We start from the raw sequence: 19,469 nt of genomic DNA, 5'->3' as shown, positions 1-19,469 counted from the left end.
TGTAAATGTCAGCTCTTCTTGCCCCAGCCTCTCTCCAACTTTTGTCACCCTTGCTCATTGTCACATCTGAAATTCCTATTGTAAGCTCATCAGGACAGGGACAGGTCTGCTGTGAGGTGCCCAGTATGCTTTTGGGCACTATAAAATAATGGTAGTAAGATGACTGGAACTGAAAAAGATTAGAGAAAAAGCATCTGACCTTCTCTTTTTATAATTTGTTGACTTTGTGCATTTGAGAGCATCTGATGTGTAGCATGTCAGCTCTTCCTGTCTGGATGAGGCTCTTCCACAGCAGTAGGAGAGAAGAAACACTTCTTTAAACAAAATGGGGATTGTAAAACCACAAAAATGGGCAGGAGGCTGATGTCGCGTCTGACACTTTTTGGGATCCATTTATTTAAAAACAGACTAACTATCAAGTTGGTGGTATTCTTGTAACTGAGAATATCAACTCCCAGAAGCCCATAGGTTTACATGGATATGAAAGGTCAGAAATACTTCACTGAGATTCTTAGTTTAACATATAGAAAATATTAAAGTATTCAGTTCAATTCCCTTCCTGTAATTCAGTCACTGGTTTATTTGATGAAAGTCAGTTCAGTGCACCTGTTTTGGCTTCAGATTACGTGGCTTCCACTGATTCTGATCAGTTGGTGAGCACTCTGTCATACTAATCACTGGTCATAAAGAAGCTGCCATGTATTTAATAAGGAATGCCAAAACAATGAACAAGATAGAAGAGCTCAAGGAAGACCCAGGTGATGTGAGACAACTACAGCTGCAACTGGATTATTCTGACATGGTTGCTGACACTGTAATCACTACATGTACATCCTTAATGATCCTGTGGATAAGCAGGCTGACTACAGTCAAGCTGATAGCTGCAGAGCTGATCAAAAGCAGGAAGCAGTTTAATACTATGCAGTTTACACTGTGTCACTCTAACAGGAACACGGTGCTTCACAGTTGCTACTGATAAAATCAAACCTAGTTCATGAGAAGATTTAAGTACTAGTTATAAATGATATAGTGTGTTTGTGTACATATGTCTGCATGTACATATATACAAAGATAAGCGACACAACAATCTTCCCTTGGAAACTGTGAATCCTTGTGAAACAGTTTTAATGGACTCGTTACATTAAATTCATATAGTAAATATAAAGCGGTCATAGGGGTCAACGTGGAAGATTTCAGCCATCAGATACTAAACATACAAAATAAGCCCTTCTGTACAATTTCTAGCCAGCCATTATAACTGTCTTTGTTGATTTATGTTTCTTTTTAGATAACAGAAGAGACTGAAGAAAAGGCAGCAGACAGATTGTTGTTCAGTTTTCTAACTTTGATAATAAAATTAATCAAGGAATGCAACATTATTCTGTTAATCAAACATAATGAGATTTTGAGCAATATCTGGCGTAAGTATGAATAATATTTTCTTCTGTCTTAGAACAGAATTAGAATTAGAATTATTGGTAATTTGTGTAGTTGTGGTTGTCCTAATGCAAACAGACAAAGATCTGTGCCGTAAGATTTGCATTTTGAAGAGGCATCTATAATATATGGCAGTTACTAGTGAAAGAACAGATGCTAATAGAAAAGGTTAGAGCATCAGGGAAAACAATCGGCCTCTCTCTTCTGGTTGCTAAGAACTATTTTGGGTAATCCAAAGACTGCAAACTGGTGCCTGTTTGGCTGTAATTATATCCCCTCAGAATACAGCTTTCAGTTCTCTAAGAAAAATGGTTGTCTCTGTTAGATCATAAATAGCAGCCAGTGAACAGGTGACACGTGGCATAGCAGCTCTTAAACAGGGTGTGTGTTTGGAAGGTCCATCTCAAAACCATTTTATTGATTGGCTATAAGTGATGCACTGACATGTTAAGCTAACTCATTTTGGCGTGTGGTGTTGGTGGGTTGTATTTTTTTTTAATTGCTTCTCTCACTGTCTGAAAAGGGCTTGTATTGGATTGATTGTGTCTTTAAGAACAACAGGCCTCCAAGGGTCTTTTTAAAAATCCCAGCAGGTGTCCTTGACAGGACTGGAGGTCCTGAATTCATCCATGGAACAGATGCAGCAGGGCAGAGATGATGCAAACTTCCCCATGCTGTGCCGCTGTTGTCCTTCAATGTGTGGCTGGAGATGCAAGCTCTAGGGGACAGAGGGCAACTCACTCTGCTTACTGGGGCAATCGCTGGCTTCTTCGCTGAGCTTGTCTATAAGGTTGCCAGTGGTGATGGATTTTAGAATGTGGTCACCTGTCCCCTGAGAACTGGACTGAGACCTTCAACACAGCTCACAGGAGAAGTCACTGAACAGCCCCTGGTTTAAAAAAATACTCAACAGCAGAGTTTCAAACCATAGCACTTAAACTAATGTAGGCTGTTCAGGGATGGGAGCATTGCTGTAGCCTACTGGAGTGTTGTTCTTATGCAGGGGAGGGGGGCTCTCAGATGGCCACAACCTTTGTCCCCTGCCGTCCTGGGCTGGATTGGAATGGCTGGTGACCCAGAAGCCTGCAGTCAAACTCAAAACAAATCAGCACAGTTTACAGTACTCTCCTCCTGACTGTAGCATGAACAGTGATGACTCCAGTCCCCATAACTGTATATGCTGGGCATGTGCATAACCTTGCTGAGGTGCCTGGGTACTTTCCCCTCTCGTATGGAAAGGGTTATGTTGGTTGAAAAGCTTTTTCTTTTCCCTGAAGGTCACGTTCAGTCCCATTTGTGGTACCCTCACAGCTGGGTGTGGCTGACAGCTGCTCAAATTTTTGGCTTGTTGTTTGCTTCTCACAAGCCAGAGGAACTTGTTAGCAAATGGAATGAGAGGAAGGCAGGCAATGGCAAAAAGACCATGTTGGAGCCAGCAGCAACCAGGTTCTTCACAGATGAGCTGGACAAAAAGGTAAGGATGTTCCTGCTAATTCCCCCCCGCTGCCAGTGTCTGTTGCCTGGCTAAAAAGAAAAGGAGGACTTGTGGCACCTTAAAGACTAACACATTTATTTGAGCATAAGCTTTCATGAGCTACAGCTAACTTCATCAGCTGGCGTTTCTGGTTGTTGCAATGCAAAGTAGCATTAGTTGCTGGTCTCCCATTTGTCTTTAAAGTTTGGACGCTCTCCACTGCTCTGTACTGATTGTTGGCAGGCTTCTCCCATAGGATTGCAGACTGCCTCACTTGGGTCTCGCCCTCATCAGGAAAAAGGCTCCCATGAAGATCAGTATCTCTGAGCAAGAATTCTAGCCCATCTAAGTGTTTGGGCCTCCCTTTAGCCTTTGGGAATTGTCTCTATAGGACGGTAAACTAACCCCTTGGGCTTCAACATCATCCTGCATGTTCCCTGTTATGTAAAGAATTCCAACTCCCTTTTCTCTCCACAGATGAAGGAACTTGCTTTAGCGTTCTGTCACCAGCTGCAGTCCAAGTTCCTGGATCAGTCTCTGGGAGAGCAGGTACGAGTCTGAGTAGGTTTCAAACTGCTGGGGGTATAGACTAAACTATGGGATAATCCACTATCCCTACAGAAAGCGCGAGTGCTCTTGGCTAGAAAGTGGAACACGCGGCATGTGCCATAGAAATGGTGAACGTTGAGGTGAAGATAAAATATCGCCAGAGAACCAGATTCTCTGGTCAGCTGAGATCAGCACTTACGCAAACGGCCTAGTGGAAAATCCTGTCGTGCGGAGGAACTTTCTGTTGATGTAAATCTGCCAGCAGTGGTGCTGCCACTACCCGCCTGAGCTGCATTGTCACATCTAGCGTGAGAGGCAGGGAACTACCCATGGTACCCTCTCCTAGCAGGGTGTGGAGGCTGTATGCTGGAGTTGGGCTCTGTGATACCAGATCCTTCATTGGCAGAAGGTTCCTGAGCTCCCAGGGCTGTCCTGTGCAGCCGTCGCATGGTGAGCTGGGCAACTCTGAATCATGGAGCCACAACCAGCTTCCCTGCAACCAGCTCACCTCACTCCCCCCTTGCAAGTCCAGCTCAGACAGTGTGGAGAATCGAAGCCTGCCTGCTCGCTGTGAACCAAAACTTCTGCACTCAGCTCGAGTTATATGGCTGAGCTGAAGTTCTGATGTCCGTTGGAATTGGCTTAGATCCACCCAGTGCGAGCCAGATTCTGTTCTAGGATGGGCAGGCCACAGGGAGCACTCCCACTGCAGGCCCTGACTAGACATAGAGCCTGCTCCCTCTGAGCACTGCTATGGACGCTAGCCATCTCCAGGGGAAGAATGGGGGCATGACCATAGCATCCCCACCAGCTCCCAGGGCAGCCTCTGTAAGGGCGCAGGAGATAACTCTCTGATGTGTCTCTGGCATAATTCTGAACTGTTTGGCCTTAATACATTTTCCTCCCAAAGCCCACTGAAGTCCATGGGAATTTTCCATTGGCTTCTATGGTCTTTGGATTGGGCCCAAAGGGGGGTGTCTGCATTCTAAGTACAAAACTTGCTTTGCTGTGTGCAGCGGTCTACATGAATTGCACTCCCTTGGGTTTGATAATCCCAACCTCTTTAAAACCTCTCACCTGCCTCCTTCATGCCCCAGGGTCCATACTGGCAGCTCAATTGTTTTTTCTTTTCACTGTTGAAGGTTATAAAGAACTTGTTGTTTGTGGCCAGAGTTCTCTACCTTCTGGTCCCAGATTCAGAGGAAGGGGAGGAGACCAAAGATTATGAAATGGGAGGGCAGGAGGATGCTTCTGAAGACGAAGGTGAAAAGGCAGCATCTGCTCAGGAAGAGAAAAGCAGACCAGCCACAGTGTTGTGGGTGATGAAAAGACTTTCTCTGATGGCAAAGCGAGAAGCAGCATATTCCCCTAAAAACCCTGTGAAGGTAAGAACTGTCTTGTCCCTCCCTCCATTTGACAGCATTGGGAGCTGCTCCGTGGAAAGCCTACAAATGTTGTCCTTTAGCTCCTCAGGAACTAGCTTGGGATGCCTGCTGGGAGGCAGGTGCTAGGCCGAGGAGGAATAGAAGTTTGAGTAGCGAGAGATGATGGAGCTTGTTGCTGTAGAGAGTCCCCGTTCTGGTTCTCTGCTCTGCCTTCCCTCCCTCCCTCTGCTTCCTGCTCTACCTTCTTTCCCCACCCCTGCTCCTTTCATTCCCAGGCCTCCACCTTCTCTACATTAGTATTTTTTAACTTTGAGCGAATTGGCCAGTCAGGATGCTCCACGAATGTTTGTTCTTTATGTTGGGAGCCATGTGTGTCCTGGAACAAGTGCTCAGTGTCCAGACAGGCACGTAGAGGAAAGTTCCATCTTCCTCTTTCTGCCTGGGGCACTGGGCTGCTCTCTCATACATTCCCCCACTCCCATGAAGCACCAGAACACACCCTCTCCCCCTTAGCAAGGGTCACAAGTGTTACCTTCCCCACTGGTCTGCTGCCACACAGCTCATGATGACAGTTCGGTAGGGCAGAGGTTCTCAAACTGTGGTCCGTGGATAGTTCCCTCTAAGGTGTGTGCCCTGGGCAGTTGCATATGAGAGAATGGAAGAGCCACCCATCTGTGTGGCTTCAAGAATTAGGTGCATGGATCAGATGCTGAGGATAGGGGGGAATCAGGGCTGCGGTGGGGAGAGAAAGGTGACTTTCCCGGGCTGCAGCTGCTGGGGAAAGACCCCCCTTCCCAGCCCTAGCTCGGGGGCGGCCGCAGCGGGGGAGAGAGGGCACATCCATCGCATTAGAAAGGTAAGACTACTGATAGTAAAATATGAGTTTTTTTATATAGCGCTTTTATCCAAAGCGCTTTACAATAGTTAGCTAATGGTGGTCAGCCGAGACCCTCAACAATTTTCAGGTAGTCTGTGGAAAATAAAGTTTGAGAACCACAGCTGTGCATTTTTTTTTCCCCTTCCAGTCTCTCATTTCTGGCATGTCTGTACTTTCAGAGAACTTGCATCTTTAAGTTCCTTGGAGCTGTAGCAATGGATCTTGGGAAAGACAGGATCAAGCCATACCTTCCAACAATCATCACCCCTCTGCACAGAGAGCTGAGTAGCACCTATGCAGAACAAGGTAATTGCCAAACCCCACTAAGGAAATGGCACTGGGTCTGTTCTGCTTAGCGCTGTCCATGCAGACAGCCCCAATCCAAACACCCTCTGTCATTCACATTGTCACCCAGATGCCTTCATTCAGGGAATGGAAGCTAATTAAAATATAGCCAGCATATATGGATAGTGGAGCAGAGGAGATTAAGAGGGGGAAAGCAGTGATGCAGGCCTTTGAAGGTGAGAACATGAGATGGAGGAAGGGGACTCGTGCAGAGGGAAAGGTGCTATAACCAGACTGACCGACAAAGGTGGTTACCACGAGGCATGGCACATACAGAGCTAAGATGGGGAGTTGGGAAATAGGCAAGCTTATTACAAATATGAAGTGCTAAGATCTGGAGGCAGGAGTACACTCCTTGAAGTGTATGAAATGTTCCTTAGTAGTTTCTCCCTCCCATGATACTCCTGAATAAGTATGGTCCATTGTGGCTCACTGATAAATGACCGAAAAAAGACATTAATGCAACTCCTGTTTAACATGTTCCAGAACACTGCTTAATGTGCAATTCATATCTACAGGAAACATGCTGTCTGGGGGTAAGTTCTAATGTTACATGCAGGTTAGGCCATTGGAAAATAAGCACCAGAGACAAATCTTCGCTTTTAAGCTTGTACATTGTGTTTTCATGCAAATGGAAGAGAAATCAGTAGAGTCCCCTAAGTAGACTGTTTCAGAATGAGGAAGTCATCTCTTTATTTTACTAGATCCAACACTGAAGAACCTATCCCAGGAAATCATAGAACTGCTCAAGAAACTAGTTGGCCTGGAGACCTTTTCACTTGCCTTTGCTTCTGTGCAGAAACAGGCTAGTCAGAAGAGGGCTAGCAGGAAAAAACAGAGAGCGCTGCAGGTAAGACTTTATTTTCAACTCTGATTGCCCTTTCAGTACAAAAGAGTACTAAAAATTTTAAGGTAGGACCTTACTTCAGAGGTGCTTGATCAGAAAGATTTTTTTAAAGGGACAATGTCAGCTTTAAACATCACCATATTCTTGAAAAGCACAAAATTAATATCTGCTTTTTATTAGACTGTAGCGAACCCTGACATTGCTGCCAGGAAGAAGCTGAAGAAACACAAGAATAAAATAGAAGCAAGGAAGAGGAAAATAGAATTCCTGCGTCCTGGCTACAAGGCCAAGAAATCAAGGAGCCATGCGCTAAAAGACTTAGCAATGGTGGAATGAAACATACTTGGAAACAGCGCTATGGTCATGTGTATATATGATGGTCGAGTACTGAATTTCTTTTCAATACCTAACACAGGGTAGAGAGCTACACTTTTCACTGCTGATGCAGTAGCTTAACTGCCTCTTGGTATTTTTTTTATGCGAGTTCAATCTTAATGTATTTATTTGTAATTAATTGTAAAGTCTGCACAGATCTTATGTAAAAACCATCAAGCTGTTTGCTCTCCTTTCATGCAGAGAATGCAACAGGCTGACTTGCTGTGCTTGAGTAAAAATGGAACACGTGAATGTAGAGTTTAATGTACCAAGACTGTGCATTTTTCTAATTAAATGTGTTTCCACCCTGTTTTATGAATAAAGGTCTAGGCTCTGATCTTTCAGGTATGCTGAGCACATGAAATCTACAATAAAGCCATGCGAGTCCCTTAAATATTCTATTGGTTAAGGATTAATAACCCTGCTGTTTTCTCTATAGCGTTCCACTTATTTACAGCAGAAGGCAGCTCTATCCAATACTCTAGGTTAAGTTAAATGTGGTAGTTACAACAGTATATGATCACTTAACTTTGCAACATAACCACAGAAAGGAGCAAGGTACTGCCAACTCTGAGTGGTACAGGAGGGGGAGAACTACTTCACCCATCCCCAACTTGAAATGGTGCAAAATAGGATAATGAGCACTCCTGTAATCACAGACTCCCATAGCTGTGCACACTAGGTATTTAAATCACTGACCAAAGGTGACATTCAATCATAGCCTCTAAGATTGTAGGACAGCATCTTTGAAAAATATTTTATCTACTCAAACAAAACTTGCTACCATCATGTGTTAAAATATAAAAAACCCTGCACTTGCTTCAAATCTGGAAGACTGCTAGCTATATCCTGCAACTGAGATTCCAGCTCTGAACACCTAGATACTAATTTCAAAACTAGACTTTCCTCATCTACAGGTGGGTTTTTCAACTCATGACTAAGAAGTGGGCATGGTCTATGAGAGCGAGCACTAATGCTCAGTTGAGTTTCCAACAGCACTCTAAAGTAGCTCAAAACAGGTGACAGGCTTCAAGTGTGGGACATGCACCTAACAGAAATATTTAGACAAGTGACACTTCAAAGATTTGTGTTTACAGGAATAAAATAGGTGATGCTACTAAAGATTCATAACAAAAATTTATTTTAACCTGTCTCAGTCTATTGTCAATTAAGTCTTCCATACAAATTAACATAAGTACATACCTTAACACAGGAGAGCAAGGAAGGAGTATTTTAATATAATACAGACAGACAGACATTCATTCATGTTTACAAGACAAGTCAGCCCCCTTTACGACAGTCAATTCCATCAGTCCTATTTACAGTACATGGCATTAACTTGCTTGACTGCAAAGAAAGGGATGCTTGGATGTGTTTAACCATCATGTGGCAAGGTTGTTTTTACTGCCTGTTCTTCAAGGCCTCCACCAACCTAAGGAAAAAATTGAGAGAGTTTATTTACTGAAGACTCCATTTCCAATATGCTGAGAAGTTGTGCATAGTGCACTGGAATAATCATGTAGCCTAGGGGCTCATGCTTTGTTCACTTAGAAAAAAAGTTAAAATTAGCACCAAGAATATCCAATGTTAGATCTTTTGAGGAACATTATAACAGCATTAGTTATCAAGACTTGAGTTAAACAGTTACCATTCCATTGCCTCATCAAGCCCAGTGCCTTTGGTTGCAGAGGTTTTGAAAATCTGCCACTTTTTGTCCTTCAAAGCTGGTAGGCCAAGTGAGTTTGCCATTTCTGTGGGAGTCATGGCCTGCTCCATGTCCTGTTTGTTTGCAAACACCACTAAAATGGCTTTTTTCAGCTCTTCTTCCTAAAAAAGAAATTATGCAAGTAACTCTATTCTTCCCCTGACCTCAACAGAATTTAAAGCAAACTACAGGTTTATTCATGTAGAGAAAACTTTGGTTCAGTCTTTACATACAGTAAATCCTTCAAAAGTAAAAGCTAGGCTTACTAGTAAACCTAAACTAAAATTTGATGTCCGTTTACTATAGGAAGTAGTTTCAAATAGACTTTTACAGAATACTTTAAATCCAAGTATAGATTTATCATTCATTGGGCCAACAAAGGTATCCAAAATTCATTAAATTCAGTTACTTAGGGCACAATTCTGCCACCCTTGCATCATAAGATACTAAATTTCATAAGTAATCCTATTAAAATCATTGATATCACTAAGTTCAAGGCTGGCAGAACTGGCCCTAAATAATGACAAAGCACTAAGAAGCTATACTAGTAACAGATTATATTCAGGTAAGTGCCCACACAAAGGCTTATCTGAACTGACATGAAACATGGAAGACTGATAAAAGCATTAAACATATTGAAAATATTCTGCAGTCAAAAGCTTTGTACAATACCTCTTCACTTAATATCGTCCCGGTTAACATTGTTACATTGCTGATCAATTAGAGAACATGCTTGTTTAAAGTTGCGCAGTGCTCCCTTGTAACATTGGGTGGCAGCTCCCTGTTTTGTCCACTGCTTGCAGAAAGAGCAGCTTATTGGAGCTAGCTGGTGGGGGGCTTGGAACCAGGGTGGACCAGCAGCCCCCCTAAGTTCCCTGTGCAGCAGCTGCCCCTCTCCCCCGACTGCCGTGTGCTGCTCCTGCCCTCTGCCTTGGAGCTGCTCTTGGGAACCTCCTGCTTGCTGTGCAAGTGGGGGGGGAGAGAAGAGGGGTACTAATGTTAGGGTGTCTGCTGCCCCCCACTCCTGCACCTCATTTCCACAGAGTGGGACAGGGGACATAACAGGGTGCAGATGGAGGGAGCGTGCTGGCAGCAGCTGCTGCTGTCAATTTGCTGATCTACTTAAAAAAGTGTACTTAGAGTGGGGTCAGCATACTTAAAGGGGCAATGCACAGAGACAATGATGTGTCTCCTTCCTCCATTCCTGCTGCCTTGTAGGGCGTGAAGCTATATTGTGTTAACCCTTGAGGGCTGAGCCGAGTGCTAGTTCATCATTTAGCAGGAATCAGAGTAGCAGCCATGTTAGTCTGTATTTGCAAAAAAAGGACTTGTGGCACCTTAGAGACTAACAAATTTATTTGAGCATAAGCTTTCGTGAGCTACAGCTCACTTCATCGGATGCATTCTGTGGAAAATACAGTGGGGTGCATCCAATGAAGTGAGCTGTAGCTCACGAAAGCTTATGCTCAAATAAATTTGTTAGTCTCTAAGGTGCCACAAGTCCTCCTTTTCTATTTAGCAGGAAGGCATTCCCTGGGAAATATCCCTCCCTCTTCCACCCTCTGACTTCACCACCTCAACCAAGCTTCACAATCATCATTATTGTGTACACTATTAAAATGTTTAAAACATATGCACTGTGTATATATTATGAGAGAGTCTTGTCTGGTGAAAAATGTTTTCCTGGAACCTACCCCTCCATTTACATTATGGGGAAATTGGATTCCTTTAAACAATTTCACTTAAAGTTGCATTTTTCAGGAACATAACTACAACGTTAAGGGAACAGTTACTGTAATATGCTACTTCCTTCCTAAGGATGCAAGACAACTTGATTCTAAGCAGAGTTCATTGTGGTAGGTGCTGGTTTGTTTTAGATTTTCTTTAAGAAGAAAGATCTACAGTTAGTATCTTTGTTTTCTTACCTCCAACATAGCAACAAGTTCTGATTTTGAAATGCCAATTCTGTCTCGATCACAGCTGTCTACTACATAAATGACTGCATCTGTATTTGAATAGTAACACCGCCAATATGGCCTAGAAAAGAACAGGCTAGTTTAGTTCACAAAGTTTAGTTTAACTAAAATGAAAGGAACCCAACACAATGGCAGTTATAACAATGTGATGGCCAATGCTTGGGGGGGGGGGGGGGGGAAAACACCTACTTGCTCAGGGAGAGTCAAGTTGTCCCCATCAGGTAAGTGGCCTAAAAGGCGACTGAGTATCTTAAAAGGGGAGGAAAGGAGCAGACCACTCCAAACACTATTACTCAAAGAAGAAGGGAGTAAAACTACATGTGGACAACTATTTATTGGCAGAATGAAGATGTGCCAAAGTTAAGTTCATTGTTTTGAGGGGCAGTGCTACAGATATTTCAGTTAAGTGTTTCTAAGCCCTGTCTTTTACCATGAAAGCTCCAATTAAGCTTTAAATAAAGTTTGACAAAATTAGTTGTGCAAAAAGCATCTGCCATGGATTTTGCTATTAAGGCAAAAAAATTAAAGCAAACAAAAAATAAGACCTGATTTGATTCTTCAAATTAACTAGGTTCCCAATTAAATCTTCATTTTAGAAGAACTGTGCCTACTGAAGTATTTTATTCAGGATCAAAAGTGAGCTTTGCATCTGAGGAAAGTAGTTCTTGATCTTCAGCAACTAAAGTTTGTAAAAATCTATTTTTGAAAGAAACACGGCAAACAAGATTCCACAAAAGGATATCTACTGCAAGAGATGGCCATATTCCCAAGGTTGTACTATATCATTAAAATTGTCAAAGGAATTTGTTACCCATTCCTAAATTTAACATTAGGGCTGTCACAAAGTAATTGTGCAATTAATCATGCTGTTAAACAATAGAATACCCTTTATTTAAATATTTTTGGGTGTTTTCTACATTTTCAAATCATTCATTTCAATTACAACACAGAATACAAAGTGTACAGTGCTCACTTTGATTACAAGTATTTGCAGTGTAAAAAACACAAATAGTATTTTTCAATTCACCTATCACAAGTATTGTAGTGCAATCTCTCCATAATGAAAGTTGAACCCACAAATGTAGAATTATGTGCAAAAAACTGCATTCAAAAACAAAATGCAAAACCTCAGAGCCCTCAAGTCCACTCAGTCCCACTTCTTGTTCAGCCAATCGCACAAACAAGTTTGTTTACACCTGCAGGAGAATGCTGCCCACTTGTTCACAATGTCACCTGAAAGTGAGAACTGGTGTTCTCGTGGCATCACAAGACATCCAAGTGCCAGATGCACCAAAGACTCATGTCCCCTCATGCCTCAGCCACCATTCCATGCTGATGACTGTTTCTGCTCTGTAACAATCCAAAGCAGTGCAGTCCGATACATGATTATGTTAATTTTCATTATCTGAGTCAGGCACCAGCAGCAGAAGGTTGATTTTCATTTTTGGTGGTTTGGGTTCTATAATTTCCGCATCGGAGTGTTGCTCTTTTAAGACTTCGAAAAGCATGCTCCACACCTCATCCAACTCAGATTTTGAAAGGCACTTCAGATTCTTAAACCTTGGGTCTAGTGCTGTAGCTATCTTTAGAAATCTCACATTGGTACCTTCTGTGTGTTTTGTCAAATCTACAGAGAGAGTGTTCTTAAAATGAAGAATGTGCTGGGTCATCCGAGACTGCTATAACATGAAATATATTGCAGAATGTGGATAAAACACAGTAGGAGACATTGAACTCCTCGGGGGGGAACTGTGTCACAAATTTAATTAACGCATTTTTTTTTTAACGAGCATCAGCATGAAAGCATGTCCTCTGGAATGGTGGCCGAAGAATGAAGAGGCATACGAATGTTCAGCATAGCTGGCATGCAAATACGCAACGCCAGCAACAAAAGTGCCATGCAAATGCCTGCTCTCACTTTCTGGTGACATTGCAAACAAGAAAAGGGCAGCATTATCTCCTGCAAATGTAAACAAACTTGTTAGTCTTAGCAACTGTCTGAACAAGAAGTAGGACTGAGTGGACCTGCAGGCTCCGAAGTTCCACATTGTTCTGTTTGAGTGCAGTTATATAATACCCCCCACCCCTGAATCTACATTTGTAAGTTGCACCTTTACCACAAAGAGATTGCACTATAGTGCTAGTATGAGGCAAACTGAAAAATACTATTTCTCCTGTTTACAAATATTTGCACTGTAAAAATGATCAAAAATATACACTTTGATTTCAGTTACAACACAGAATACAATATATATGCAAATGTAGAAAAACATCCAAAATATTTAATAAATTTCAATTGGTATTCTATTGTTTAACAGTGCAATTAATCGACAGCCCTATTTATCATTTTAGCCTAACATGCTAAAATGTCGAGATATTTCAAAGATACATGGAAATAAAGCTAAGCATTACCAGTTTCTATTATCTCAACACTGCATAGATTAGTAGAAAAATTCATTTAAAGACCTTATTTTCTTAACATTTTTATTTGCATGCAGATAAAGTTTCTGTATTTTGTATCAAAATTGGATTGCAAAATTTAATGTATTTAGCCAATCCAAACATAAGAACATTCCATACAGCCACTATCCCCTCATGTTAATTGGAATGCTTCTAAAATCAAATTTATGGGCTTGATGTTCAGAAGTACAGAGCACCCAAGATTCCCACCAAAGTTCTACGTTGTCAGCACTTCTGAATATCAGGTCCCAAGCGTTCATTCCAGTTGGTTATGCCGTATCAGTCTCAGTAACGTGAAATTTCTTACCTGATACTTGTCTGTCCTCCCAAGTCCCAGACTTGAAACTTTAGATTCTTGTATGTTACTGTCTCAACATTGAAACCAATTGCTGAAATATATATAGAGAGACTACCTTAGTGCTGCTCTTGGGGAAGAACATTCCAGCAAGAGAGGAGCTGTAATACATTCCAACTTCAGCTAGAATCTTTAATCCTCACAAGTGTAATTAAAGCCTACACAGCTAGTTAAGTCCATACTTCTTCACAGACCATGTTACTAGCTGCTTTTTTGATGATCAAATAAATGCACTGTGCTTTGACTGAGATAAAATGCAGTATTTTAAAAAGAAATAAGAGCAACTTTTAAAAAATTTGTGGAGTTACAAAAGTATATATACGGTTGTTTTAAATAAGAGCATTGTTTATAACAAAAGCTTAGGCCCAGGGACGCCTGCTTTCCCTGTGAGAACGAACACAAACGAATTTAGCATTGACTTTCTCTTTCCTGTCTAGAGAGTTTGATTTGTAGATAAAGAGAGCCTTCACAGAGTTCATGTTAAAGATACATTTGAGAGCTTGACTTTGCTGGACTGCCATCATTAATGCACATTAACACTACAACAAGAACCTACCAAACTCATGGAAACAAAATTCAGATGTGTGACTAAACACTTTAGTGTGTAGTTAGCAGCATTAAATACTTCCTTTCTCAGTGTAGCTGCATATGGGAAGACACACAAACAAGGATACATGAGGTTCCAGCAACTTCTAAAGACTGCTGATTAACTAAACCAAACTTTGTGCATGCACACTTCATAAACAAAGAAAGTGTATGTATTAGATCTTCACTGGATCAGTTAGTCTTGAGAGAAGCACTTACTGGGGATGGTGGTAACAACTTCACCAACTTGTAGCCTGTACAGAATTGTTGTTTTTCCTGCCCCATCTAGTCCCAAGATTAAGATTCTCATCTCCCGAGTGCCAAACAAACTGGAAAAGATAGTGGAAAAAAAGCCACCTAAAAAAAACAGAACAGAAACAAAATTTCAGTACCATGTTACAGTAGCATTAACACTAAGAAGTCAGAGAGCTTTGACAACGTGTCCTATTGAACACCAGGAAGTATATCTGCTTTAAAAATATCCACTAGTCTGAACTATTGGATTGTTCCCTTCAGGGGAAGTGAAAACAGCTCAAGCTGTTGATTAGTTACATACCTGCCGGCTCAATCACACCTACCCCTTCCTGTTCTCCAAAAGTTTGACCTCAGTCAGCAAGATCAGGTGGCAGAAGCAATTTTTCCTGCTGTTAGTTCACTAACTGCCAGTAGAGAAGCAAATGCTTATTCCTTTTTCTATTGCCCTCTATGTTTCTGGTGCATTAAATTACACAGGGACCTTAAAAACCTGATGTTAGAAAGGAAATTAAGTTCTCCTTCAATATGACCCACCAACATGTACATTTATTAGTTTAATAGGGTACATGCTGTATAGTCTGATATATGCTAACTGAGGCCAGGCCTACACTATAATCTTACATCACTATAACTGCGTCACTCAGGGTTCTGAAAAAACTCACACCCTCGCAATGCAGTTACACCGACCTAACCCCCTGCTGTAGACAGCACTATGTTGACAAGAGAAGCTCAACAGGTGGAGACAATGCTGTCAATGGGACATAGCTATTCCTTCTTGTGGAGGTTAATTAACTACACCGATGGAAGCAGCTCTCCTGTCAGCGTAATAGCGTCTTCACTGAAGCACTACACTGGTGCCGCTGCAGTGTTTTAAGTGTAGCCATGTCTTTAATGTTAAAGATTATGAAAGTGTACTGACAATAAATGTATACAAACAGGTGTCTAACCCACCTTCAGAAGTGTTCACCTAGGCTGGGACAGGAATAGGAAAAGGGTGGCTGGACAGACAGATTATTAAGCAAAAGCTTCAACTATCTTCATTTCCACTGTAGAGAGAAACAGTACAATACTGCAAACTAGCGTAGATGTTAATGACCTAACTTTCTTTGAGACAAGTTTTTTAATCCATGTGGAATACATTCTTGTCAGTTGTTAGTTTAAATTCAGAGCTTTAAAGAGATGGGCTAGGTTCAAAATTTGACTTTATCATCTGATAGGTGACACCTCCAAATCAAATTAATGAGAAATTTTACATCAAACTGTTACGATTAGAATAGGCATGCTTGTTGGACCAAAGAGTCCACCATCCAAGCCGAGTTTTGTTACACAAGCAATAAAGCTATTTTTGAAGTGAGGTTTAGTTCATGACTCCATTCCAGTTAACTTTGTGTCAATCGTCTAGTGTGTAACATCCTTATTTGGTATTCCATATCCAATCTGTCCGGCAGTCTGTTTGCTGCTAGCTTTATAACTAGCATATCTATCTATCTATCTATCTATGTTATATGCTATATAACTAGCATATGAGATAACTTTCCCCTTAACTTTACAAGCCTGACAATAAGAAGTTTTGGGTGGATGGGACATGTCCTCCTGCAATCTCAACCGTCAACAATTTTGCAAATATCCTGCCTAAAAAGAGATCAGAATTACACACAATATTCTAAATGTGGTACATAAAGGGACACCACCAATTTAAAGTTACTATTCTATTTGAAAGTTATTTTACCTACTATATTTATAACAACTAATACTAGAACTGGAAGTTGTGAGAAATAGTATAGCCAGTTTCCCCTTTTGTTTATGTGGGTCTCAAAGTGGTTATCAAAACACAAAGTGGTAGGAAAATATAAAAGGGGCAAGATGAGGTAACAAAAAGCTTTAAATCTAATTTTATTTCCAGTTGATATTGCTTAAGTGTCCAGCCCAAAATGATTTCATCGACTCCAAGGCCAGAAGGGGTCACTGATGTCACATGATCTGACCTCCTGTACAACACAGACCACAGAACTTCCTCAATATAAATTCCTAGATCTTTCAGTGAAAACATCCAATCTGGATTTAAAAATTGCCAGCGAGGACAAACCACCACAACCCTTGGTAAATTGATCCAGCGGTTAATTACCCTCACTGTTAAAAATCTACACCTTCTAATTTCAATTTATCTAGTTTCAATTTCTAGCTGGTCCCACTATACCTTTCTTTGCTAAACTGAAGATCACATTATCAAATATTTGTTCCCCATGTAGGTACTTATAGACTGTAATCAAGTCACCACTTAACCTTTTCTTTGTTAAACTAAATAGACTGAGCTCAAGTCTCTCACTATGAAGCATGTTTTCTAACCCTTTAATCATTCTTGTGGCTCTTCCCTGAATCCTCTCCAATTTCATTCTTCTTGAATTGTGGGCATCAGATCTAAACACAGTATTCCAGCAGTAGTCACACCCCAGTGCCAAATGCAGAGGTAAAATAACCTGTCCGCTCCTATCCGAGACTCCTGGTCATGCATCCGAGGATTACATTAGCCCTTTTGGCCAACATGACGCACTGCAAACTCATGTTCAGCTGATTATTCGCTAGAACCCCCAAATCTTCAGAGTCACTACTGCCCAGGACAGGCCCGCATCCTGTAAATATAGCTTACATTCTTTGTTCCTAGATGCATACATTTGCATTTGGCTGTATTAAAACATACACTGATTGGTTGTGCCCAGCTTACCAAGCCATCCAAATAGTTTTGTATAGTGACCTGTCCTCCTCTTTATTTACCACTCCCTCAATTTGTGTATCATCTGAAAACTTTATCAGCTATGATTTTATGTTTTCTTCCAGATCATTGATAACCATGTTAAATAGCATAGGGCCAAGAGCTAATCCCTGGGGGACCCCACTAGAAATACACCCACTTTGAGGAAGTCTGATCAACAGAAAAGCAAGGTTGATTGGAAACTGCTTCATAACCAGGGATACTACTGTTTGTGGTTAGTGATTGCTGTGTCTGCATAAATCCTACCAGATTCTATTTCAGTCCAATATATCCATCTCAGATTCTCTTTGTATTTTCACACCCACAGTATCAAATAATGAGTTGATGGCTCTAGTAGAGTCATCAACACTTTGAAGAACATTCCTGGTGTTTAGTTGTACAGAGCAGAACATATAAAGCTGCATTTAACTTGGTTTTCCTTCAAATAGATACTGTACTGCATTAGGTAAATGGCAATGTCTCAAGTATGGTTTAGAAGAACTATCAGATGAAGCTATTTGAGAGATCAGGAGAGACTGTGGCCCTGGGAGGGGACTAGACAGGGAGATTACAGCACTTTACACCCATAGTTACAAAGGAGCTTTGTATCATTATCCCCATTTTAACGGATGGGAAAATGGAGGCACAGGTAAGGAACTGACTTGGCCAGGTCACCCTGTAAAGTGGAGGTAGAGCTAGGAACTGAACCCATGGCTCCGGGTCCCAGTCCACGCAGTGCCCCAGCCACGGAGCCTCCCTGACAGACTTCTGGTTGCAGGTGCAGCCTCTGCCCTAGCTTGACCTTCGCAGCGTCCTTACATCTGTTTTCTCAAAAGGCCTTTGTAAAGACACGACCGGCGTTCACACTGCCGGGGGCTCCGGGAGGGGAAGCTCTGCCTGCTCCTCGCCAGGGACCCCACCCCCGAAATAGCGACAATGGCACGATCTGCCCCGGCACCGACCCACGCAGTCGCCTCGGCCAGGCCGGGACTTCCCACTCTCCCTCCGCCGCGCGGACTGACCTGCCAGCCCCCGCCCCCGCCCCCGCCGCCAGCCGGGCTGCTGCTGCTCAGGGGCTTCGCACCCGCCTCTGGAGAACAGGCGGCCCCGCGTCCCGCTCCCCTAAGGGCGGCTACCTGCCGGCGCCGGGTGGGGGGGGGGCTCCCCGCCCCCGAGCAGCAGCGCGGCCCGGGCCCCCGCCCGGTACTGTGGGGCCGAGTCTCGCGCTGCCCCCTCCCCCCAGCAAGCGCCGGCAAGACCCGTCCCCGCCGCCACCGAGCTCACCCATGGTGCCGCCGCCGCCGCCACCAGTTTCCACGTCGGCGCAGTCGCTTCTGCTGCGGGAAGTAAATGAGGCGCCGCCCGCCGCCTCCCACTTTCGGCACGGAGTCGAGCTTTAGCCCGTTGGAGCCGGTGGGGGAGGGGCCGCTGGCGGGGGCAGGGGTCGAGCGCGCGCAGGGTTCCCTAATCCCGCGGGCCAGGGACGCTCCCCCTCTCCCGTCCGGGCTTCTTCCCACCAACGCGAAGCGACGAATCTGCGGCTGCGGACCCGGGCGCTAGAGCCGCTGCGACGTGCCGAAGAGGGGAGGGGTGACTCGGCGCAAATGGGGCGGGGCCTGCTAGCGCAAATAGGGCGGAGCTACCCGCGTTCCTCCTCCTGCCTCTGGCCCGCGGCCGGCGGCGGAGCGCAGAGGGCTGGAACGAGCCGGGAAGGCTCCGGGCCCCAGCGCTGCCCCTGCCCGAGGGGAGGGAGCGGTGCAGGGCGCAGCACGTTCCCCTTTAGGCGTTGTTCACGGTCGGGGGGTAGGGAACCGCTTTACGGTCATACGCCCCCAGGCTTTGCAACCCTGCCTTCAGCCCCCACTTTTTACTCAGGCCAGGCAGGAGCGGGGCTAGGGCCTTGCACCCTCCTACAATCCTGGGTCAGATCAATAGAACAAGGGGACAAAACATTAAGCAAGGAAGGACCCACGCTACAGGAGGTCTACCGCCTTCAAGGCCCTGGAAGGGTACAACAAAAGCGTGGAGAGGGTTGTTTTTTGTTTTTAAAAGTGTAATTTTGGAAACAGGATTTATACCTCAGTGCATCTTGCCA

At 43.3% G+C, this 19,469-nt stretch overlaps 2 protein-coding genes across 3 annotated transcripts in view; one reads left to right on the top strand and one right to left on the bottom strand.

Moving 5' to 3' along the window:
* The window catches only part of UTP20 (UTP20 small subunit processome component), an 82,470-nt gene extending 74,879 nt beyond the window's left edge, over positions 1-7,591 (top strand). Inside the window, exons 56-62 of one of the 2 annotated variants that reach the window (XM_038400079.2) lie at positions 1,289-1,421; positions 2,715-2,911; positions 3,389-3,460; positions 4,603-4,845; positions 5,902-6,028; positions 6,772-6,917; positions 7,095-7,591. In XM_038400079.2, the coding sequence (XP_038256007.1) occupies positions 1,289-1,421; positions 2,715-2,911; positions 3,389-3,460; positions 4,603-4,845; positions 5,902-6,028; positions 6,772-6,917; positions 7,095-7,250 (1,074 nt within the window). In that variant the 3' untranslated portion in view covers positions 7,251-7,591. The other variant, XM_043491437.1, reaches the window with a different exon arrangement.
* On the bottom strand, positions 5,862-18,990 carry ARL1 (ADP ribosylation factor like GTPase 1). The gene is made up of 6 exons (XM_038400095.2): positions 18,659-18,990; positions 14,590-14,727; positions 13,738-13,819; positions 10,920-11,031; positions 8,938-9,116; positions 5,862-8,721 (listed from the first exon to the last, which is right to left on the bottom strand). Exons 1-6 carry the CDS (start codon positions 18,660-18,662, stop codon positions 8,691-8,693), a joined length of 546 nt encoding a protein of 181 aa, XP_038256023.1. The 5' UTR covers positions 18,663-18,990; the 3' UTR covers positions 5,862-8,690.
* Positions 18,991-19,469: the final 479 nt, after the last annotated feature.

This window comes from Dermochelys coriacea, chromosome 1 (assembly GCF_009764565.3).
Source record: "Dermochelys coriacea isolate rDerCor1 chromosome 1, rDerCor1.pri.v4, whole genome shotgun sequence".
In the NCBI taxonomy this organism is placed as follows: Eukaryota; Metazoa; Chordata; order Testudines; family Dermochelyidae; genus Dermochelys; species Dermochelys coriacea.
This window is presented reverse-complemented; position numbering and strand designations above follow the sequence as displayed.

Bases quoted from the DNA above. Each gene is read 5' to 3' on its own strand.
- ARL1 (XM_038400095.2), bottom strand. The intron at 11,032-13,737 runs GTAAGAAATTTC...GTTCTTTTCTAG, and splicing joins GGAGGACAGACAAGTATCAG to GCCATATTGGCGGTGTTACT. The intron at 8,722-8,937 runs GTAACTGTTTAA...TTTTTTCCTTAG, and splicing joins CTTGATGAGGCAATGGAATG to GTTGGTGGAGGCCTTGAAGA.